This window comes from Odontesthes bonariensis, chromosome 4 (assembly GCF_027942865.1).
Source record: "Odontesthes bonariensis isolate fOdoBon6 chromosome 4, fOdoBon6.hap1, whole genome shotgun sequence".
NCBI lineage: Eukaryota > Metazoa > Chordata > Actinopteri > Atheriniformes > Atherinopsidae > Odontesthes > Odontesthes bonariensis.
The window spans coordinates 7,859,882-7,884,422 of record NC_134509.1 but is presented as its reverse complement, the minus strand read 5'-3'; the positions used below and the strand labels follow the sequence as shown (position 1 = coordinate 7,884,422).

At 42.8% G+C, this 24,541-nt stretch overlaps 1 protein-coding gene across 7 annotated transcripts in view; it reads left to right on the top strand.

Annotated features, from left to right (window-relative positions):
- Window positions 1-23,901, top strand: part of ptprdb (protein tyrosine phosphatase receptor type Db) — a 188,015-nt gene extending 164,114 nt beyond the window's left edge. For all 7 annotated transcript variants that reach the window (XM_075462768.1, XM_075462766.1, XM_075462767.1 and 4 more), the window contains 11 exons: window positions 1,787-1,910; window positions 7,492-7,667; window positions 10,585-10,704; window positions 12,371-12,525; window positions 14,067-14,352; window positions 16,255-16,433; window positions 16,548-16,674; window positions 17,606-17,731; window positions 17,818-17,972; window positions 20,357-20,492; window positions 20,613-23,901. In XM_075462768.1, coding sequence (XP_075318883.1) covers window positions 1,787-1,910; window positions 7,492-7,667; window positions 10,585-10,704; window positions 12,371-12,525; window positions 14,067-14,352; window positions 16,255-16,433; window positions 16,548-16,674; window positions 17,606-17,731; window positions 17,818-17,972; window positions 20,357-20,492; window positions 20,613-20,681 — 1,653 coding nt within the window. In that variant the 3' untranslated portion in view covers window positions 20,682-23,901. The remainder of the gene's footprint in view (window positions 1-1,786; window positions 1,911-7,491; window positions 7,668-10,584; window positions 10,705-12,370; window positions 12,526-14,066; window positions 14,353-16,254; window positions 16,434-16,547; window positions 16,675-17,605; window positions 17,732-17,817; window positions 17,973-20,356; window positions 20,493-20,612) is intronic.
- Window positions 23,902-24,541: the final 640 nt, after the last annotated feature.

The following is a 24,541-nucleotide window of genomic DNA, read 5'->3' as shown; positions in this document are numbered from 1 at the left end:
AACCATACGTTCATTAGTATTTGAACAGTGACATTATTGTTTGTTTGGTGTTTCTTCTTCTTTTTTTTCCTTTGAGGTAATGAAGTAATTGAAGTTGAAATGGGGAAGATCTTTTGTACCTAGGTCCAGGACTGTTGGGCTTGTTGGGGTTATCTTTTTACAGATGTAAAAGATAAAGAGAAGAGGGCCAAATAGATTGCTAAAACTCATAGGGACAACGGGAATCTGAGGCCAAAATTTGTGGATTTTGCAGAATTTTGGGGAAAAGGTCATAATTGTACAATATTCCAAGAAACCATAAACTCAATAGGATGTTCAGCATCTCACATTTATAGTCGGTGTCACAGCAATGTGCCGGCATTGGGGACGTTAGGTATTAGTTTGCCGTGACAACCTTTAAGTAACATAAAAGAACACGTTCTGCAAATTTGTACAGAGAGTAACTTTTAGATGTTGCTCCAAATATTTTCTGCTTACTCAGAGTTTTCATTGCAAAGGTTTTAAGTAAATACAACAACTTTTGGTAAGCACCTGTAATTATGCTGTCACATCATTATCTCTTTGGGTCTTCGTTGTCTTAATTTTGCCGACAAATCTTTGCTTTAAAGTCTTTGTTCCCTTCAAAAAGAAGTGTATCAACTCTGTATAAGCCAATGCATAAATATGTATAGTAAAAGGTAATATTAAACCCTCAACACCGGGCATCTGGGCTTTTATATTTCTTCAGGCTCCACGAATTTTCCTGGCGTAGAAATGGTGCATATTGTATATAAATATCCATAAAACCAGTTCCTGGCGAGGAAAGTCATGTCCAGAGTCCACTGGTTCTCCGGTTGGTCACAAGGATTCCCGTTGACCGACAGCCTTTAATTTAACACGATATTTACTTATTATACTCTCAGTCCAACAGGCGGCGGAAGCCATGTTGAATATTTTGTTACTCGGTGTGTTTAGATGGAAGAGAAGCATATGTGCATTCCCTCTATTGCTGTGTACAGCGGGTGAACTTTAACCGGTCAGAGCAATTGGGCACTATCCGTTGAGCCAGTTGACAATTCAAAGTCTTGCTTGTCAGGAGCAAAAAAACATTTCTCCCACCCAAAAAAAAAAGCCTCCAACATCATTCTTTCCTTTTCTTTTAACTAAGAAATGCTCTCTAGTTCTGATAACAAACGCTTCAGCAGCATCTCTGCCAGCCTCTTTAGGTTTCTGCAATTGCTCGTCATTGTCGCACCTTACAAGCCCCCGAAGGATCCTATTTTTCTTTTCAACGGTACCTTTGCCAAAAAACGCGCAGTCTGAGACCAGCAGCCCATCAGGAAGTAGTCTCTGAACACCACTGCAATGGATTTCCAATAAGGCCGTCAAGGTGCAAATAAAATGTGTAGCTTTTAATTCTTGGGATTTAACAAATGTATTGCAGTAACCATTTAGGAATTATGGTTACTCTTTTTTTTTTGACAGGCAAATATTAATTTCACTTAAATTGAGTCACAGTCCACAGAGACTTTTGAACCTCACATGCATCTTACGCCCTACAGGGGTAGAATATTGGCATGCAAGCTGTGAATAAGTATCCACTGATACCTACATTATGAAATAGCATTTTCAGCAGATCATTTTTTTCCCCTCATTAAAAGCAACTCATGCATCTTGTGGCAGTTCATCAGTTTTACTCACTGTGTGTTGGTGTTATCCATCTGAAACCCATTATCTTTAATTATACTAAAACATTTCTAACTTCTTGTCCATGCTTTGCTCTGACCGTCACTTTCGCTTGTTGCAGTCCGTTGACCCCAGTCAGCAGTTCACGTGGGAGAACTCCAACCTGGAGGTCAATAAACCAAAGAACCGCTATGCCAATGTCATTGCCTATGACCACTCGAGGGTTATACTCTCCAGCATTGAAGGTAAGACACACTTCCACCGTTTTGGAAATGTCCAGTGTTTTTTTTTAAAGGCTATTTAAGTTTTATGATGTGGTTGCATAGATACAGTTTGGATGAGAAATCAGATTAGCTGCTTAGTTCAGATGGATGGGGTTAGGGTCGGAGGCTAAACGTATTGTATCACCAAGTTGCCATAAATATAGCAGCTAGTAGTAGCTAACCCCAAAGAAAATGTAGCGAGAGCGAGGGTTTAAAGCTAGATCAAGTCTAACAAGAGGTGAAATGGATCTGTACAGGATATTTTAACATAGAAGAACAAACTGTATAGTGAAATGTTAAAATGGGTCTATTTGGTGTTAAAGAAGACAGGAAAGGTTCAGAGAAATTCACTTGTAGAGTTGGGAGAACCAGTGGAGAACCGAGCCTGTGTGCTGGTGAGTTACTGATGTTAGCTAACAGCTAGAGTTCTGTAACGTTTGCCATCACAGATCAGAGAACACCAAGACAAGGGGGTGACCATTTACGTCTGGAGTAATAATACTGTACTTCGCTGGCCTAATGCTTAAGAACTTGCTTGTGGGCTGGGAGTTTGTATGACGTTTTCTAAAGTGCATCAAAAAGTTAAATCAGTCTTTTTTTTTTTTTTTTTTTTTTGTACACGAGTACAAAGGACAATGTTTTCACTGACCAATTTTATTGTAATTAGAAAATTTAGACCTCTAGAATTTGATGCCAGCAGCGAGTTTACCTGTACGCACATTTACATAACAATAGAAAGTATTACAATTGAGTCTGACCGAAACGGTAAAAAATTGAGCTTTTCAAGGCCTGGCAAACATACAGAGATAACGTGGATGGGGTTCAAATCACCCCTGCAGGTATACGCTCAAGTTGACTCAAAATGAGTCAAAGCACTCCGCACATGCTTCAAAATCAGTGTAAGTGTATAAAGCCGAAGTCCCAACAAAGATGCTCTCGTTAACATTATGTTTCTGTTCTTTTTGTCAGTCGGCTGAACGTGTCAGAAATTGTGACCCAAAATCTGCCAATCAGGACTATGTGACAACTCGCGGTCGCTTAAAGCATTTCACCCAAAGCAAATCCTGATTATAGAGTTGCAGCCTCGTCTGATAAAATCACAATTCGAGCAACTTAAAGACGAGGCCTGTGCATTAATTTGGCTATATTCACGTGTATGATGATCTCCCACAGAGAAAGTCAGGAGTGACATATTTTCTTGAATGTTAACCCAAACAGTCCACAGCGTCTGACATATGTTGTCAGTAACATGAATGCGTTCCCATGTCGGTACACCGGGACGAAGGCATTGTCCTGATGGTGGCTAATGTTGCCTAAGAATTCCAATATATAGCTCTGCAGAGTCGATATACGGTTTCCACCTTGTGTAACACGGCTTCAGGTTATGTTTCTGGAGGCAGCAGCTGCTGACTGTGTTGATTGACAGTGGTTTTCAAAAGAGCTCCCAAACCCATATAGCCATTGGCTATATTGATCACGGGGGGACATGATGGTTTCTCATGCAGTGTCGCCTGAAGGCTCCAAGGTCACGTACATCTGACAGTGGTTCCCTTCCTCGGCCTTTACCTGCTGAGATCTCCACAGCCTCCCTGAATCTCTTCACTATGTTATGCACTGTAGATGATGAAAGACTGCAATTTTTTTCTTTTTACCGATTTAATTTTTATTTGCACAGTAGAAACTTCACAACTTTTTCTGAAAATGGAGTTTGTAATTCAGCATATATAAGGGAAAATAAGGAATTAGACTGTACAGTTCCCATCTATGTGGAACTGGATCTGTTACCGCTTGTTCCCATCCCTCGCACAACACCTGCCCCAGCGCCAGAGGCTGCTGCCAGTTGTGATACAGAAGCAGCTGCGCACACGGATTGTTTAGCTATCGCAGCTATAAATCTCACACGGTTCTGGCTTCAGCATCCCATTTGGAACTCCGTCAAATGCTGTTTTCTAAAATGAGCACCACACGTGATCTCATTTTTTTTTTTGTTTTGTTACAGGTGCATAAGTGAACCTAAGAGCTTAAATAATGGCAATTTATTTTCCAAGAAGTCCAAGTCCAGTGACTGAGAATCTACACCAGCATTCATAAGTGAAGCTTCATCTCTTCGCCGACACAAAATGCACCCAAAGCAGAAAGCTACAGTAGCTGTGATAGATCAGAAACACTGTGGGCTCTGCGTCCTGAAAGGCTGGAGGTTGTGCAACCTGCACAAAACACAGTGATTCACTATAGAAACTGCAAAAAAGAACAAAGAAATATGTCACAACTGCTGAGACTCACAACAACCTCCTACTGCATGGAGTGTTAAAGCAGCCACAGCTCCCTCATCCCTACTAAAAACAAGCCTTAAAATACTTTTTCTTCTCAATTGTTCTGCATTTGTATCTCAGAAATATATAAAATTCAGCATTTTTTTATAAAGTGCACATCTCTGCAAAATATAATGTATATATTTTGAGAATAATAGAACTCGTCTGTTGCTCTTTATTCGGCGAAAGGTGCGTTTCACCTTCAGTTCTTGTACAGAAGATACAAAGTGGTATGCCGTGAAATAAACAACAATTTCAGGATTCTAACAAACTTTCAATGTACTTTTGTTTCACATTACACCACCGGCTTAGTCTCACTCTTGCATGATTTGATTTGTGAGAAGATAAGTTCTGATCATTCTTTATTTAGACCAGAGGTCTTCAACAGGGGGTCCGCGACCCCCAGGGGGTCCGCGGAGGTACTGCAGGGGGGTCGCAAAATCTTTGGTTGATTAGACGATTTTTAACATTAAAAAAAATAAAAATTAAAAAATTAAAAATTAAAATTTTTCAAACAGTTTTTTCTCACAAATTGTGTGCAAACGTGTGCCATCCACAGATGGTTTGAGGATTCATTGTCCCATCTACATGCATGTTTAAAGTTAAAATCTGTGGATTATTTGAATAACTCAGTGTTGTATGCAAGATGTTTGTTTATAAATGGCAGTGGCACGGCCACCCTGTACCTTGCACATGTTTAAAATAAAAACATGAATATATTAACCTGTGTATTATTTGAATAGCTTAGGGCGTATTCAGACCAGGAAAGTCCGATAGTTCACTTGCTTTGGTCCGAACCTTTTCTTTTCATTTTGGTGCGGTTCGCTTTCAGACTGTACATTTCAGTAAACGGACCAAAATATGTCATCAAAGCCACGCGCCCTGAAGTCGTTCGGCTATTGGTCAGAATCGACACGCGCAACACAAAGTGCTAAGTTCAAAAGTGAATGTAGTCATGGACGCTTTCCGTGCCGTTATTGCTTTTAATATAATCAAAACTATATGTTTTTTCAACGTATATGATATGTGGGCATCTGCCCAAACGTCCACAAGAGCACGGGTCTCCTCTTGGGCCCACGTTTGTCCCCTACTCATTTTCGGTCTAGAAATATTATTTTCGGTCTTTCGTTAGCTTTACCACAGCCGGTCTAGTAATTAGAAGAACGACGCTCTGATCTGTTACCTAGCAGCAGACAAGCGACGGATGCTCCCGAGGTACAAAAAAGCAAAAAGTCTGGGATTAGGTCCGGTCTGCTTTCACACCTCCAAAAGATCCGCACCAGGGTTCGTTTGATCCGGACCGAGTCCGAGCTTTCAGCTCGGTCTCGGTCCGCTTGTTTGGTCCGGACCAGAGTTCGGTGGTTTGTATTCAGACCATCCCAAAAGGTCCGAACCAACGGAAATCTGGTCCGTTTGGTCGTTTGGTCCGGACCAAACGAGGTAGGTGTGAATACGCCCTTAGTATTGAATGTACAATAACAGAGTAGCTATATTTATACACGGCACTAGGCCCCGTTAAATATAAAACACAATTGTATGCCATATAAATAGTAGGGGGGTCCCTGCTCCAACTCTCCATTAGTTTGGGGGTTCCTGGCCTGAAAAACGTTGAAGACCCCTGATTTAGACTAATCTTTGATACACTCACGGTTCATCCATTTCACTGAATTTGGGTCTTTTGAACGGTTTACAAGTTCATTTCTGTTCTCATTGAGCATTTTGAAGCGCACTCACCCACCTCAGCTGGGAAAGACCTGAGGCAAAGAAACTGGCAGCTCCACTGTGCAGAGAGGGAGGCAGTGGGAGGCCAAACCCAAACAGATGAGCCTTATCTGGGCAGAGCATGTGTGAGCAGCCCTTCCACCCCCGCCTGTCCTGGAGCCCTGGCTGTCTGTCTTTCTTTCAGCTTTGAAAAACATATACTCTCGAGTGCATCCAAACTCACAATAGCGCATGTTCACCGACGCATGCACGCATATACTGCCCAGAATGTGCACAAGCACAGATATGCACTTTTTGCTCCCAGTCTCTTTCACACATTCATGAACACGCAATCTGTGCCAAGCCTGCACAGCCACCAAGTAACAGGAAATGTGTGTGTGTGTTTGTTTTATCTCCATAGTGCTTCTGCTCCGGTCCCTTGCAATAAAGTTGAAGCACATCAAAGTATTTCGGCAAGCTGTCTTTTAAAGACTGAGGCTGATAAACATATGTTAGAAGTTGGTCTTACTGTCTGTCCCCATCCCACTGAAACTAAGTTATATAAAAAGCCTGTGGACCTCTTTCATTTAAATGGGTTTGTGTGCGTCTGTGGGGAATGGTCAATGTTGGATTGGAGTTTTACAACTGCATGAGACTGAGTCATGCTCATACAGTAAAGTAAGCTGTCTCAAGAGAATCAGCTTCAAGAGTTTCAGTGGGAACTCTGCTGGTTCCCTGCTGACTCCTATCTTTCAAATGTAAACCGTTATCAGAGGACAGCCTCAGTTCAGTGTCCCACCTCGGCAGAAATGGGCCACATCTGAGCGTACGCATCCACGTTTTAGGGGGGTCTGTTTGTCTGTCTACTTTGGTGTTTTGGTGTATGTGTGCATGTTTGAGCTGTGACTCAGTGATTTTTGGGATTATAGTATTAGGCCCTAGATGAGCAGGCCTGATCCCAAATCAAACTCACACAGACGGTTTCTCACATCACACACTCACACACAATCCCCTCCAGGACAAGCAGTGTCAGCCGAATCTTACACAGAGACTGCCTGACAGTCATATTGCCATTCAAAGCTACACATCTAGAGTATGCTCAGATTAGGCCCATGATCGTCTTAGCATGTATTATTAAACAAGAAGACAGAACCGTCCAACACCAGGGGAGGCTGGGCCCAGTGAAAACATTAATCCCCCCCACCATGACCTCAGATGATTCCCACCCTTTATTACTTTGACGTAAACCTGCTGTCGAAGCAACAGACTTTGAATAATCCATTTCCATTTTTTTCACCATAAAGCTGAATTAAAAAGCTGTTTTATTTGTAAAGAGAATCACAGGGATGAAGAATGTTTAGTGTTGTCATTCATGAAAGATTGCAGGGTTTCAGAACCAGTTCCATCTTTTACATCTTAACTGGTTACCTGTTAGTACCTCCCAGTCTTACCAACTTTAACTCAGCTCAACTTATTCTCCTTCCTACTTTACACTGTTTTCTTTCTTTCCTTCAGTCGTTGAAACTTTAACTTTTGTTCTCCTTATGCAGGCGTCCCTGGCAGTGACTACATTAACGCAAATTATATTGACGGCTACCGCCGTCAGAATGCCTACATTGCAACTCAGGGCTCCCTCCCTGAGACCTTTGGGGACTTCTGGAGGATGGTCTGGGAGCAGCACACAGCCAACATAATCATGATGACAAAGCTGGAGGAGAAGTCACGGGTAAGGCGATGTGATAGAATGACAAGGCTTTATCAAAGAGCGAGGACAGGGTAGGATAACACTCCACCAGAAAGAAAAGAGAGTCAATGAGGGGGGTATGAAGTAGGATGGTATCGTTGAAGACGTAAGGTTAGATAAAGGGATAACAGAAGTGGTTAGCACATGCCTGAACACAAATGAGCATGGGAAAGTAGAAAATGGTGTACCTTGCAAGACCGGCATGATAAATGGTAGCATTAAGATGAGGATAGGGTAAACTGTAGTGATCTAGGACCAACCAAACAAATGTTTTTTCACTTAAATTGCTTATTTATGAGCTTCAAATCGAATGATAGATGGATTTTATAGTCAACAATTAATCAGCATGTCTGCACTGGAAAAAATGATTGTGTTTGTCCGACATGTAAACACGTTTGTGTGACCAAAATCGCACCAAATTGACTTTCTTAAAGCCTGACTAACATGCCGAGATAACGTGCTTGGGAGTGGAACTACTCCTACACATATGCACTCGGCTAGATTCGAACTGGCCTGGGTGCCTTGTACATACTCCACAGTCACCGTTTAGTTCAAAGAAGAAGTTACTGGTTAATCTGTGGAAGAGTAATAGAAATTCAAAGCAGTGGCAAAGTGCAGCGAGGTGTTTCACTGACCGATACAGGAGGGATACTGGTCGACGAGGACTAGCTTGGCTGAAAAATCAAGTGATACTTTAGTAAGTTAGATGACAAACCCCTTGTTTTTTTTTTATCAGATAAATGAGTTAAAGCAGTGAGGAGGGACAGGACGGTCCAGGAAATCAGGACAGTTGCCACATTCAACAGAAAAGCACAGACAGGGAAAAGACCTGAGAGGCAGAGCTGTGATTTATTATGAAGGACTTAAAAGACATGGAGCAGAGTAAGCTAAAAAGCTCCAAGCATCATTGTGACAAGTTATTGAACACCGTGGTTAAGTAAGAGTGGCCATGTGAGGCGGAATGTGGTGGATCAGAATAGAATAGAGTTTATTGGTAAGTGAAGCTTGAAGGGATTACAGACACAGCTAAACTGGGGTTGGTAATGAATTAGAATGTCATTTGGTTTCAAGGCGTTTCGCTGTTGTTAACAGATTGTGCGCTAGAGTAAAAATCCAGTGTAATGAGAATGTCACATCAGAATGAAACCAACAAGAATGGCTCCAGGAATGAATCATGACTAAGTGCTAACCAATTAATGTCCAGAGTCCTTTTCAGGAAATGATCCTTTCTTCCCATCTGTGCTTCTTTCCCTATTAACCTGTGCCTTGTGTTAAAGCTCTGTTCTCCTTTTCAACCTTTTCCAATTGTCTCTGTTGTGTCTCTCTGACCCTCAGATGCCCTCTTATTTCTTCTCTAAGGCAAGACCTCTCTTTCTCTCCTTTGCTACTCCCTTTTTTATATACAACCTTACCTTACGTGGTTTTCCCTTTTTTCCTCTATTCAGTGTATTTCTTTTTTTTTTTTTTTTTTTACTGTTTCCCCTTGCTTTAAAAAAAAAAAAAAAAGAAATAGCCACTGTATTTAGTAAGAATGCACATTTGTTTTCAACTTCCTACAAGGCACCCATCGTTAACTTGGTCTGAAATGAGTTTTATTGTAACCACTGCAGTTCAGAGACAGTGCACATCGGTGTCCACAGTTTGCATGACAGCACCACAATTGCTTTTCTCTTTCCCTGCCTTGTGATTATATAGTATTTACTTTAAACTCCACGCACAGCTACAACATTATGAAAGCATTCAATTTGAACATATTTAGCTGTTCATTATCTACCCACTGCTGGTCCTCTCCGCCTACTGTTTGAGGGAGCGGTGGGCTGCTCATCGGAGAAAAATAATTTGATCTCATTTAACATCTCTCAAAATGACGCCATCATGTGTTTGCCCATTACCGGCACAGATGATCACAGATGGTCCCACTGTGGGAATCTTGCCAATATCCCTCCTTTTAGCACAAATCAAAACCGCTGTCGTGCTGTTAACCCACAAATCAACAGATAATGCAGACTTCACACCAGGTATTTTCTGCAATCGGTGCAGTCGCTGGCAGTGTGTGCCCCCCCCCTCCCTACGTGGACAACCATTTCTGTAAACACTGTGTCTCAAGGTCTGGTGGGAAAACAACAGTTGGAAAGCTGTAATTACAGCCTGAACATCCCAGGCCAAAATGCATAATCCCCAGTCTGGAGCAGTGGAATGCAGAGCAAGCTGAGCTGAGCTCCCTGCTGTCTTTGATGTGAGGACTGGAGGGATCGGCACGTAACGTTTGGTTTGGCCTGATTCTGCCATGGCCTCCCCCTCTTTCTTTTTTTTTCCCAGCATCTCCTCTGGGATTTTTTTTCCCCTTTCTCTGTCTCTGAGGCTGAGCTGACAAACTACTAATATGACTGCCCTATTCTGGGGAATTCTAAGTGTTTTGGTGGTAAGGGATTCTGGGATTTGGTATGCTGTGAAAGCTGTGTTTACATTTTTAAGGCTGGAATGTGGGGAGATGTACAATATGTGAAAGCTGAACTTGCCTTTACTGAAGCGCAGTGACACATCCTGGTGAGACCCCATCAGCGTGTGGCTACGAACTTTAATCGAAAGCTGTGAAGTTTGAAGCTCCTTCTCCCCTTTATTTATCTTTGTGTCAATCTTCACTCCACATTACTCACTTACCAAAGCCCTTTCCAACCCACTGGACTGTCTCGATAAGCACATTTGTTTTTCAATCATTGCGATTTATATTTTGCAAACTTTCTCACTGATCTGCCTCATACCCTCCCTCTTTTTTGAGCCTCAACGTGTGGGCTTAACAGCTCCTCGTCGCTTTCTATCTCTCCTATTACAGAAATGTGCAGCCAGAGATGCAAACTATCCTACAACTCCAACAACGTCTCCCCTTCTCCTCTCACAGGTGAAGTGCGATCAGTACTGGCCGACACGTGGCACAGAGACCTACGGCCTCATTCAGGTCACTCTGCTGGACACAGTGGAGCTGGCCACCTACTCCGTCAGGACCTTTGCTCTTTACAAGGTAACATTTGTGGTGGCAAGGAAAGAGGTTGAGCTGTATTTTGACGCGGTTAAGTGCAGATATTGTACTTTTGGGGTTATTTGAACTTTAAACTCCACAGCAAAGGGAGCTCGTCCCTCCCACAAAAAGAAACTGCTCCTGAACTTCCTCAAATGTCTCTTTATGTACTTTATGAGTCCAACTGCACAGAACGTGCAGTTCACCGAAAAAACCTCGACTCCTTCGGCCGGGACAATAAACATAACAGCGGTGAGCACAGCACCAGTTCAGGGGGACAGGCAGTAAAGTTACTTTTTATAGTGATCAGAGTTGTTGGTAGTTTGGAGCTAAAACGAGTTTTAAATTTGTGTGTCTGATGTCAGCAGAGTTGACACTGAGAGCTGTGCAACATCACACATTTATCATCATTCCATGGGACTTTTATAAGGGCTTTTTAAACATTCATAAAAACTCAATTCTGTTTTCATGGGACCAACATGATTCATAACATTTTCATGGATGATTTTGTGTTTTTGTCATTTGTTGTTGAATCAACCAGTTTTTGATCTAACAATCTGCTCCACATATCCAGCACTACCTTTCCAGATACAGTCATGGAAAAAGAAGGTGCACTCTCTCGCAAGTTGCTGTTTTACGTAACAGAGCGAAACATCGAAAAATCAGCTGGTCTTCGCCATGTTTTAATGGCAGTTTGCTGCTCTGCAGTATTCAGGTGTGTTATGTGGAAGGGCTGCAGGAGAAAGCCTGTTCTCTCCAAAAAGAACATGGCAACACAGCTGAGGTTTCCAAAGATGCATCTGAACAAACCACAAGACTTCTGGAACAATGTCCTTTAGACAGACCAGACCAAAGTAGAGAGGTTTAGTGACAAAGCACAGCAGCACGTTTTGAGAAAACCAAACACAGCATATCAGCACAAAGACCTCATACGGACTATCAGGCACGGTGGTGGCGGGGTGATGATCTGGGCTGGTTTTGCAGCCCCCTGTCTCCTTGTAGTCAAGGTTAACCGTTAACTCCTCTGTTCACCAAAGTGTTCTTGTGTCAGATGTCATCTGTCTGACAGCTAAATTCTGCGCTGAAACTGGGTCATACAACATGATAATGATGGTTTGTTGTTGTTTGCCTAAAGTTGTTTTTCCCTATTTTTCAGACCCGGGTAAAAAACACCATGACTTTTTTTTTTATTATGCCCTGATACGTTAAAGTTTAGAATTGACAGAGGGGTGTTATTTCTTTTTCACATTTTGAGGTTCTGCGCTCGATTCATCCTTTGATTAGCTAATGTGAACATCTGTTAAAATCTATTATCCATTAAAAAGGTATTTCTGACATTGTTGAACAGCACCTCCTAAGAACGAGATACAAAAGACCATAGCCTGGCAGATATTATAGTTCATGGTATGTTGTTAATACTAAGAGAAGCCGTAAATGTCTTGGAAAAAAGTCCCGTCTGACTGGCAGTTTACTGCAGCACGCAGATGTTTTAGGAAAGTACTCTGTCATGTTTTGTTTGTCATGTTTTTCTGGATTTACATCCTCAGTAAGTCTGGCTTACTGATGTATTCTGTCTCAGGTTTTTAATGGGATTTGTTGACACTGAAGAAAACTACAGAATGACTCCAGCTTCATCATTCAGTGATACTTTTTCCTTGTGCCCATCCAGAGCGGCTCCAATGAGAAACGTGAGGTTCGTCACTTCCAGTTCACAGCCTGGCCGGACCACGGGGTGCCTGAACACCCCACCCCATTCCTGGCCTTCCTTCGCCGGGTCAAGGCCTGCAACCCTCCGGATGCAGGACCCATGGCTGTTCATTGCAGGTGTGTCCGCATTTGTGCGTTTTCACTTCGCACTCAATCCATTCTCAACGTTGATTGATCCAAGATTATTCACAATATCAATCCGGCAGACCCCAAATTAAACAAATCTGATCCTCAAAACACTTATGTGTAATTTTGGGTTTTACTTGGCAAACGTAATTTTAAAAAGCCTGGGAGTGCAAGGGCACTTGTTTAAAATCACTTAGAGGCCCTGAACAAAAAATAAGAGTGACCTGCCATTATGCAAACCCCAAACCTCCCTCTCTGGCTCAGACACCCACATTCCTTTCGTAACAGCATCCATCATCGTGAAAATTTCCCATGATTAGTTTTCACAGTTGACAATTCACCGTTTAAGCTGCTGGTGGATGTGGGTTCACAAGTTTATATTCAAATGAGCTGCTGTCTATGCAGCAGAAGCCTCGTGTTGGATGGAGGGAGATTCTGGAAACTTGTCATTACTGTCTTGGCACAGCACTGAGCTGCAGAACTGGATAGAAGCTGCTATTTCCTCTCACCAAGGAGCGAAGAGGAGAAGAAGAAGGGGGTTAGGGGAGGCAGCATGGAGCAGAAGCTCTCAGGAGGAAAAATTAGTGGGGTGGTGGATAGATGTGGAGGATGAGAGGGAGGAAAAAGGGATTGAGACGATGATTGAGAGAAAGAGGTTGCAGGGGGGCCAGGAGTTAGAGGAGATTTGTGCGGAATGAGAGGGAAGGTGAGGTCAAATCCAGGACACCGTGAATGAAAATGATGAATTAAAGAGAGGGAAAGGTAGATAGAAAATGGGGTGTGGAAAGAAATGTACAAATGTGAGAGTGAAAAATTGGCTCAGCTGGTGCGAGAGTGCTGGACGGGTGCTTAGGGAGAAGATAAAGAGGCAGGGAGATGGGGGCAGGAGGTTGGCAGGAAAGGAGCTCTTCCTAATCTGCCGTCACACTCAGATGGAGTATCTAACAGGATTATCAGTCAAATTTAATTATCCCACCAAGACTCCGTCATAATGTGCCTTAACGTATCAGCCAGCCTCTGTATCAAACAAAGGGCCTGAACCTCATTCCACCTGAACAACACACACTCTCGCATACACACACACACACAAGCAGAGTGGTATTAATTTAACCGTATAAAGAGTTTTTATTCACTTGCACAAACTTGCTTGGTCAGGTCATCTCACCATTTAGGAACCAGCACAGCAAAAATATGAAGTGTTTGGGTGGGCAGCTAAATGTATTATATTTCTGGATTATATGTCGATGGGGATGATACCTTCCTAATGCCAGTGAGGCAGTGATGCTGACTCATCAATCATGTCAGATTTTCTATCCTTTGTTGCAAATGTTGCTGACGGGCATCTTTGGCATATTTCCATGATTTAGGCACAGTCAGTTAGAGCTTTGCAGGGCCAGATCTACACCAAGAATAAGAAAAACAACACACACGTGCGCGCGAGCGCAGGGAAAATACTATTGGCTTCCAAAGTTATGTGAGGAAATCTCATCACTGTCCGCCTCTGCTTGTCTTCTCCCCCGTTTGCGGCTCAGCGCTGGAGTGGGCCGCACCGGTTGCTTCATCGTGATCGACGCCATGACGGAGCGCATCAAGCACGAGAAGACCATCGACATCTACGGCCACGTCACGCTGATGCGCTCCCAGCGGAACTACATGGTCCAGACAGAGGACCAGTACATCTTCATTCACGACGCGCTGCTGGAGGCGGTGACCTGCGGCAACACCGAGGTCCCCGCAAGGAACCTGTACTCCTACATCCAGAGGCTGACGCAGATTGAGCCAGGAGAGAATGTCACCGGCATGGAGCTGGAGTTCAAGGTGAGGACCAAGCGATTTATGGTGGTTGGGTGATGATATTGTAACACCTGAACCAGTTTCTATAAGCGAGTGGTACCTTTTTCTTGCCCCCTGCCGCTTAGGTGATCAGACATTTGAGTGAGCTGTTCAAAGGTATTTTAAAGTTGGCACTGTGCGTGTTTAAAGCCTGATCAGAAACATTCAGCAGGAGAAATCAGTGTCTGAAGATGGTCTCCCTTCCTGCTAGTTCCACCCTTTCTCCGTGAAGAAAAACAGGGCGCTGTGGATTTTGAAATGTAAATGATTGTGATGTTAGTCTGAGAGAAGAAAATGCATGTAAACACATTAGTCTGCCTGAAACCATACTCAAGATAGATTTTATACAGAGAGACCACACCACACCGGAGAAAATCATAATTTTAAGGATTTATGGAGCTGGTCGAATTCACAGTGAGAACTTCAAATATTAGTGCACATGGTTTGTTTTAGTTTTATTCTCGTTGTATTTATTTTGTTTACTGTGATATTTACCTCTTCCCAGAAGAGATTACTGCAGATCTTTCTGGTCTGGCTGGGTGAAGTATATAGCGAAAGCAGGTGGCTTGGATTTTTCCTGGAATGGTTTTATGTCGGCTCAGACGCTCCGAGGGCAAAGTCAACACAAAGCGACTCCTGCAGTCTCCTTCATCCTATGCCCCAGCATTCCTCTCTCAATAGCAGCGGTCTCCTTCGGGTGACGAGGAATCGAGCGCTCACCGGATTGTTTTTTCAGCCCTGCGTTGATGTAAAACATACGCCAGGGTTGTCCCAGTCACCGTATTTCATCTGAGTTGGAGCGCCCATGGGACACGTTGGGCCGCTGTCTGGAACTGCACTTTCCACCTTCATCAACAAAAACAGTGCGTGAAATATCTCGTGGAGGAGCCGCTTTTTCGCCAATCCTACCACCCATTAACAATTAGGTCGTTTTTTTGTTGGTTGGTTCGTTTTTCCTGCGTGTCGAGTTCAAAGCAAGTATTGGCTAGCATCAAACTGGGGAAAGAAGTGACTCTGTTTATTGATAAGACTGAGTCTGATTCAGTGCAAATGACATGAAGAATTACTATTGTTGACGGTGGAAACCGGAGTTCATAGTAGTACCAGATGAACTGGTGAACTTGCGGTCGGTGGGATTTTCCAGCTTCGTTTGCCTGCAGGAAAATAAGGTACTGCTGTTTCTCCCACAGCCGCTGATGGTCGGGACTCGGTTCACGAGACCCCGATTGTTTCCCTTGCGTCTGCGGTCTCAGGATTGCCTGTTCTTTGCCGTCCTGTCTTTCATTTTGAGCCGTGTCATCCAATGGTCGAGTGTGAGGGAGACGGTTTGTGCTCACGTCGGCCTGTCTGCACATACATGTGCATATGTATGAAGGTGTGGGTCTTGGGTTTGGGGGGCGGGGGGGGTTTGTTTTATTTTATTGTTTTTACTGGTGCAGGATCAAGTGTGGTTCACATATGTGAGTTGAGACAGTGTGGGGCCTTGTGGTTTCCTGCACCTCGACTCTTGATTTTCTCCTCTTATTATATTCCTTCTTCCATTCCCTACCGCTGCCCTCATCCCGCTAAGACGCCCCCGCTTTGTTTATTCAATTGAAGATGTCTGACTAAGTATCCTGAGGCCTGCCTGCTTTAGCTGATCTTCCAATTTCCCTTGTCCAGCTTGCCAGAAAAAGACCAGGCCTTGTGTTGAATACATTTCAGCGAAGGCCTTGGAAATGTCCAAACTTTCTTTTCATTTTCCGTCCTTCCTTTATTCCATCTATCCTGCATGTCTGACGTTGCCTCACCAACTTCATAGGCCCACATCTTCTACACGTAAAATAGATCTTTATTTCTTACGGTGTATAATATTGTAAAATAAATGTATTTCTTTTTCTTTTCCAGCGCCTGGCCAGTGCCAAGGCTCACACATCACGGTTCGTGAGTGCCAATCTGCCATGCAACAAGTTCAAGAACCGGCTTGTGAACATTATGCCCTACGAGACCACGCGCGTGTGTCTGCAGCCAATCAGAGGAGTGGAGGGATCAGACTATATTAACGCCAGCTTCATTGATGGATACAGGTTAGAGAAAAAAGGGATCTGAGCACTAGTTGTTATTTACTATCAATGTACTTGGAAAAAAGAGATATATGCCCTTGTGTGTGTGTGTGTGTGTGTGTGTGTGTGTGTTTGCAGGCAGCAGAGGGCCTACATAGCAACTCAAGGCCCTCTGGCTGAGACCACGGAGGACTTTTGGAGAATGCTGTGGGAGCACAACTCCACCATAGTTGTCATGCTAACTAAGCTGAGAGAAATGGGACGGGTACGGTATACACTCATATACTCCTGTGTAAAAAAAAAAAAAAAACACACCATGTAGGGAATCCCTGTTAATATGGATCTGACTTCCTGGGAAGCAAGTGTTAGAACTTGAAGATCAGATCAAGGCGTGGATGAAAAGAGATCTATTATGTTTTTCCTCATTTTACATCCGTTATTTTTTAAAAAGTCCTCCAAACCTAAATGACCATGTATAACAACTGGAAACGAAATATGGACTCGCCAGCAGTCAGCAGTTTATTTCTTAGATCGAGTAGAGGAAAAAAAAATCATGGAATTGCTCAGTTGTGAGGGGAAAACGGATGGAATCGCCTTGTAATTTCTAAAACAAATACCTGCACAGGTCTAAATATGCACATGATTCTGCAGTTAAAAGAGTTGCGCCTGGCTTCTTTGACAGAATACATGTTCCCAACAAGAGAGTTATCAAAAAGGCCACGATAAGACCTGCAGGGACTACTTTTTAATGTGAAGCAGGCAAAGTTACGCTTACAGTGTCCCGGGTTGAGAGCTGGAAAAATCATAGGAAGCCTCATACGTTCCCTTGAAGCGTCCAAAGCGATATTTTTAAACTTGACTGTGTGCCCAAATGTGCAGAGAAAATATTCTGTAAAGAGCTTTGTACACTCAGATATTAAAACACAAAGTAAATAGAAGTCTTTAAAACCAATATGCTTATGCTCCCTGTTCTGCTCTTGACTTTAGCAGTAGTTCTTATCTGGAGGGGACTCTCATGTTCTCTTGACTGTGGACTGTGGGCCGCAGGACAGCTTTTGTGATGTCTCTAACTGGGCTGTCACAAGATGAACAATGAATGTCACAAGCGACAGACATTTTTGTCTGAAATTGCTCTCCTTTTCAAACTTAATCCCACAAACACAACTAAAAGGAGTCCTGTGTGCTGTCCTTCACAGGAGAAGTGTCACCAGTACTGGCCTGCAGAGCGCTCAGCCAGGTACCAGTACTTTGTGGTGGATCCCATGGCGGAGTATAACATGCCCCAGTACATCCTCAGAGAGTTCAAAGTGACCGATGCCAGGGTGAGTCACCGCTTTGCCAATGTGTCTTCTTTGTGCTCGTTTAGCTTTTTGGATTTTGAAAGAATAACACACTTTCTCCCTTTCAGGATGGCCAATCACGGACAGTTCGTCAGTTCCAATTCACTGATTGGCCAGAGCAAGGCATACCAAAGTCAGGGGAAGGATTTATTGATTTTATTGGCCAGGTGCACAAAACTAAAGAACAGTTTGGCCAGGATGGCCCAATTAGTGTCCACTGCAGGTAAGTCAGAGTCTTCCTTTAAAGACCCTCAATGTTTCATGTAATTTTACAGCATAAAATGATGAATCACCGCTCTATTTAAATTTTGTTTTTCTTTAATGTGGGAGGAATCCAGAGCACTCAGAGAAGACCCAAGTAGTAGCACCTCTGCCCCTAAAATACCACATCAAACTGTAATCTTTCAAAGAGTTCTGATCGTTCCTCAAGTTGGGACTTTGTCAGGGAGCCTTTAATTTACGCTTGGGAAAGAAAAAAAAAAGTTTACAGTGCACACTACCCTGTATCCAAAAAAACTGTGTAAAATGATTTCCGTATCATGTAGATACTACACGATGTTGAAAAATAGCACAAAACAACGTATCAAATGTTGAAAACGAGCATTCGCAGAGTTTTGAAAAAAATATTTCCGTGTTTTTAATTTGCTGCCAGCAACACAGTTTCAGTGAAGTGACAGAGGCAACAAAAGGCTGAAAAACTTCATCTAAAGCACCCGATCGCCAACAGCTCAGTAACACTGATTTATAATAATTCTAATGACAAAACAGGACCTGAAAGAAGTCTGTGCCATTGTTCTCGCAAACGTTGGGATCTATTAAACGAGACTTAAAGGGAGACTGTGCGGCCCTGGCCATCAAATATTTTGGAGACGAGGAAAATTGGCCGCGCTCTTTTAATTTCATGTTGCCCTTCACTTGCTGATTATTCCGGTTATTTCTTCTTGTGCCAGTGAGCCAGAAATATTCCACATACAATACACCCTTCAGTCGTAAAATACACTTAAAGTATTTGGAGTTGTGGAAGAAAAAAATGTGATATGTCATATGAAATGTCCTATCCAGCAAGAATGGGAAAACATGAAGCGGGTGTGGACAATGAATGAATGAATGAATAAAATAAAGGGCTTTAAATGATTCGTAAATATAGTTGTAAACAGGGTCAGTTGTAGCTAAACAGGTACGTCAGGTCTTAATCTCAGCCTAAACTTTCCATCTTTGAGCAAATAGTTAGGACTGTACTGTACTTGGTCTTTGAAACCAGTCTTGAGAGAAGGCGGGGGGGTCAAAGGGAGCGCGTTGTGCAGTGTTAGTTCTGTCTCGTAATGCTCACAGACTTTGACTGGCACTTGGAGGGAAAGCATAGAGACGTTAGAAAAGCATTAGATAACATTAGGGATCTGCTTCTGTACCGGAAATTCTCAGAAACCTTCATGAAAGTTAGCTCGGTGCCAAACACCCACCTGAGCGGTCATGAGAGCCTAATCTGCTCCGCCTGACCGACGCTCAACACTGGGCGGAGGTTGCAGTAACTGTCACCGACTTTGCTAATTCTGAGGTTGAGTTTTATTCAGTTATCGTCACTAATTCACTTACAACAATAGGCTTTTGGAAGGCTAATGGTTTTAAGAAGGCTACTTTGCAGTGCAGGTGAATATAAGCGGCAGGAAGCGCTGCAGCTCTCTCGTTTCTGTGAGGTGTTTAAAAAAAAACAAAAAAAACATGCTGTTTCTTAATCTGCCCAGTTGGAACCAGCAATATTTTCTATAATCGGTGTCCCCTGACCGGTGCTCCGCACAGTGTGAAATTGAGATCAAGCTGAGTGCAGCTCACTGCTGTTCAGACAAAAACAAAGAAAAATGATTAGATATTAAATTAGCCTCTGTAAACCCTGTTCTTTCAACAAGACATTTCTTATGGTTTCACAAACAGAGGAGACAAAGAGGAATGTTGTTTGTTTTCTGTCCTGTGGGAATGTGGAGGAGTGGTGCCTACATAAAAGCAAAAACAAGGCACACGTTATATTGGCTACATAGAAATTGTCCTGCGTAGCATAAGTGTGTTGCCTTCAGGTTCGTCAGATGTTTCAGTCTTACTGGTTGGACACATATCGAGTCTCATCAATAATAACGAGAAGAAGAGGGCAAAATTTGACTCAATTATACGGCTTTCTTTCAGCATTAAACAATTCTGTGGTTTCAGCTTGTTATATTTGGGTCGGGTCAGCGTCATCTATTATGTTGGATTATAATAACATGTTATATTCTGTTATGCTCGGCTGGATGGTTGAAGTAACTCTACTTTAGCGTCTGCTTTCATTTATCAAACAACTCTGACACAAGTAACAGAGTGCTGGATTTTCATTGGCCGTGCCCAGATATATTAAGTTGAGAAAAAGGAATGTATTACTGCTAAAAACAAAACGATGTAATTGTGTGGAAAATTGGTCTTAAGACAGTCTCGGTGGCCTTTGTCTGGGTTCAGACGTCTTCACTACAACACGACATTTAATCAGGATCAGGTCACAAAACAAGTGGGAATCGCTGATGTACACGAGTGCCCAGCTCAAAGAAAGCTGTTGTAAGAATTTTTCTGACCGTCTGCCAACAGCGCTGGAGTGGGGAGGACCGGCGTGTTCATCACCCTCAGTATCGTGCTGGAAAGGATGAGGTACGAGGGCGTGGTGGACATCTTCCAGACGGTCAAGATGCTGCGCACTCAGAGACCAGCCACCGTTCAGACAGAGGCAAGTTCCCCCGCCCTTTTTTTTTCAAGCAACTTTTCTTTTCTTCTTTCTTTTTTTTTTTTTTTGTCTTAAAAAAAAAAAAAATCAATATTTTCTCAATTTTCTTTCCACCTCCCTCAGGACCAGTACCAGTTCTGCTACAGGGCCAGTCTGGAGTACCTGGGAAGCTTCGACCACTATGCAACATAAACCCAGTTGCCGTCTGTCATGCCACATACAACCTAGTGCTCCCTTTTGTAGTGTCACACGATACCCGAATAAATGCACTGGGCTGCGATGTGTTTGTGAAGATTTTGCCACCACATGCAGAGTTAAGGGGGACCATCGGCTTATCCCGTACCCAGAATCAGCACCTCTAACTGAGCCATAGCAACCTGCTTGACAAGGGTGGTTCCTCTCACCCTCCGCCCCCCCCACACACACCAAACACACCCATTGGTCAGTCTGGAGAAGCAACTTCAACCACTGTTCCAATCAGAATACTTGATCAAGTATAGTTTTTTCTTTGCTTTTCTTTTTTTGTATTTGTTTCAGTGCTCTTGTGAGCACCCGGATTGCTTTGTGTCGTTACGGCGTGGAACGTTGTCCACCACCAGCGTAGCATCACCAAACTAAATACAGGACCAAGCTACAGCATTTTCTTATTTTTTTCCTGTCACAGGAAGTGTTGATTTTTCTATCCCGAGGAGCGTCCAGAGGGACTTCTACAAATCCATCTCACGGGGGCCTCGTAGAGCGAAAGAAACGAGACTTTTAAGCACCGCCAACAGGAGACTGAAAACGCAGAGCGCTCGGTGTGAAAAAGACCGAGAAAGCTCGTGTGGAGGGGGAAAAAAACAAAAACAGACTTTTTTGTGTGTGTTTTTTCTTCTTTTTTTTTTTTTGGAAACAGACTTTCGTTTCCCGTGAGTAAAGAAGAGGGCGGAGCCACCATACAGTAATAAACACCACCAGTTCAACCTTACGCTTCAGTTTCAAATAAGGGAAGGACATGAGAGCTTTCAAATGCATAACACCAAGTTAAACTTTCATTTAGTTCTATTTTTAGAAAGATATATGACCTTTTTTTTCTGTTTTCTGTTCTTCTCCTCTTTGTTTTTTTACGAGGTTATGATTTTGACCCCGCCCACTGGAAACAAAGCAAGGTTGTGTTTAGTTTTTTTCTGTGTAATCCAATGAGCTGTAGCCATTTTTTAAAGTGATTTAAAGAGTACAATCAGTTCTAGCTTGGAACATTTTCACAACTCGACAAAAAGCAAACAAAAAAAAAAAAAACACCACTCTTGTATCGTCTACCCACTCTCTTTATGAAGTACTCACACAGCTGGCGTGGAGCCAAAAGATGGCGCCCGCCGGGGGGTCTGGTATCCGAGCTGCTGCTACCAGGAAGTCCCGACAACAATCCCAACAAGTTTTTCCCCCCAAGCGTGAGTCGATATAAAACACAAAGTATGGAGAGAGTGCACGGGCAGCAAAGTATGGAAAAATAAAGACAACTATTTATGTGTCCAAATAAGCTTCACAAAGATTTCTCAAGCAGGGAGCAAGAGGGGGAGGGGGGGGAGAGAGAGGAGACGTGGTGTCGGGGAAAGGGACAAATTTCTCACTGGAATGCTCACCTTAGATTTTTCTCTCTGTCTGATTCAGTGTGCAATAAGTAGATGTATTATATATTTTTGTGTCAAGTCACTAACTGCAGTCATACGCCATGATGGTGATACAGATCATGGTTCGTCCTTTTTTTTTTTTTTTTTTTTTTTCCCAGACACAAGGATGTAACACTTTATATGGTTACCGCCACCATTTAATGTGTCCAGGCAGAGGAATGACCTCTGACCCCTTTGGGATCTCTCGTCATGTCGCAACTCTGGTAGATGATGTCATCCTTCTCAGTGTCACGGCAGGCAACGAATGATCGGACTCATACTTCAACAGCATCTATTAAGTATTTTTGATTTTAGATTTCTAGTGCCTTATATTACACGCCTATTTTGATAAAGCTTCTTTGAAGGCTTTTTTGTTTTGTTTGGTTTTTTTCTCGTGTGTGTATATTTTCTGTATGTATGCTACGTACGTATGTTTGTGTGTGATCTGAACGTCTGTGTCTTCGATTTGGTTCGGTTACAACACGTGAAAGTGCGTCCTGTTTTTTGGCTGAATCGTCGTACTCATTCCGTTAAACCCATCAACGGTACCATCATATATCCGTTTATTTACCTGCGTTATCTTACACGAGACTCGGCTACAGACAAAAAAAAATGTGGTTTCAAAGCAGATCGATACGGTTTGATCCCGTACGGCAGACAAAGTTGGAGCTTTTCCCTCTTTTTGTCACAAGCTTCGTGCGGATGCTCCTCTCTCGGAGACTTCAGTTTGCCCCTGTGAGCTGGCTCGGGTCCGGCATACCTGCTGAGCTTTGCCGAAATCTATACAGAGCCGAGCGGCAGTGGATTTCTTTATTAGTTTGAAGAAAAAGGAGAAAAATCCCACCGTCAGGAGTACAAGCCACCCGAAGCCCTTCACCTAAAATCAGTCGAACTGCTCATCTGTGACCTTCGGTCCAATGTTGACATTTATGTTTTCCAATAACAACGGCTTGGAAAAAAAAAAAAAAAAGTTCCGGTGCTAACCACACACAACAGATAGATTTTTCTTTTCTTTTTTATATCTTTCTCCATCAGTGCTTGACCACGCAAGGGATGGTCGACAGTTTTCCATCTTACAGTAACCCAGTCGTCGTTTTTTGTATGCATGGTACCACTTTTGAGATGCCCCTTTGGTCACACCGGTAATGGGAAGACTTGCACTTTCTCTCTTTGTACTATGCACTAATACTAGTATCCTATTATATCTGTTTGCCCCGCCCCCCCAAAAAGGAGTCTTACTTGAACTTAGTAAAGTTGGATTCTGTAATGCGCTCACATGGTTGTGTATATGTAAATAACACAAAACACAGAGTAATTGAAATGCATAGATAGATGGATGAATAAGTCAACTAAAGAGAAAGGTATGGAGTAAAGAGGAATTTATCTGCTATACAGAGTGATATGATGAAAGGACACACCTGAAATCACAGTTTTATGGCACAGCAGTATGTGCAATACATCACATTGTGGATTTGTTGTACCACAAGCAAGAAGTTTCACAAAAAAAATGTGTTCTATTTTACCCCCCCCCCCATGTATCATGTAGATGGATAAAAATGGAGTTTATAAATTGTATAAAATGAAAATATGGTGTGTTACTTGGATCAGTTACCTCCAATTGGTCTGTATATGTAAACCCTTCGTTTTGTTTGCCGCTCTGAATCAACAAGTGCTTTTTATTTTCTTACATTGGTTCCCAGAGCGTGTGAAAACTGATTAAAAACAAAAAAAAAAAACAGGTCTGTATGGATTTCTGTTCTTTATCGACACAAGTTTCATTTGTTACAAATAAACTCAAGTGAAATAATTGCTACAGCTGTCATTTCTGAATTGTAATGCCACAGTCACCGCAGCAAATCTGGGATTTTTACTAATGATTTGGGATACCAACATCAGCTTAAGCAAGAACAGAGCTGGGGAGGTTGTTTGTTGGGTTCCCATAGTGTTCTGTATAAAGCTGGGATGTATGATCCACACAGTGGATTTCAGTTGTGTGAACAACACCTCTTTAAATTCTAAGGTTTTACCGATCGGGACAAAGTTGAAAAGAAAAAAAAAGAATCTGACTCCTACTCGGTCTTACAGTTTGGTATCTGAATCTACAGGCCACAGTTAGCATGTTGCATTTCAATTCAGTTAGTAAAAGACTGATACTGTAGTATGGCTTCTTTGCAAAGGTTTCCGAGAGAAAGTCTCTTCTTAGGTTTACAAAGTCGCCTCTGAACAAACCACAAGACTTCTGGAACAACGACCTTTGGGACAGACCAGATAAAAGTGGAGATCTTTGATCTTTGGAGAAACCCAAACACAGCATATCATCTGAAACACCTCATACAAACTGTCAAGCACGGTGGTGGAGGGATGATGATGTGGGCTCGTTTTGCTGCAATAGGCCCAGGGCAC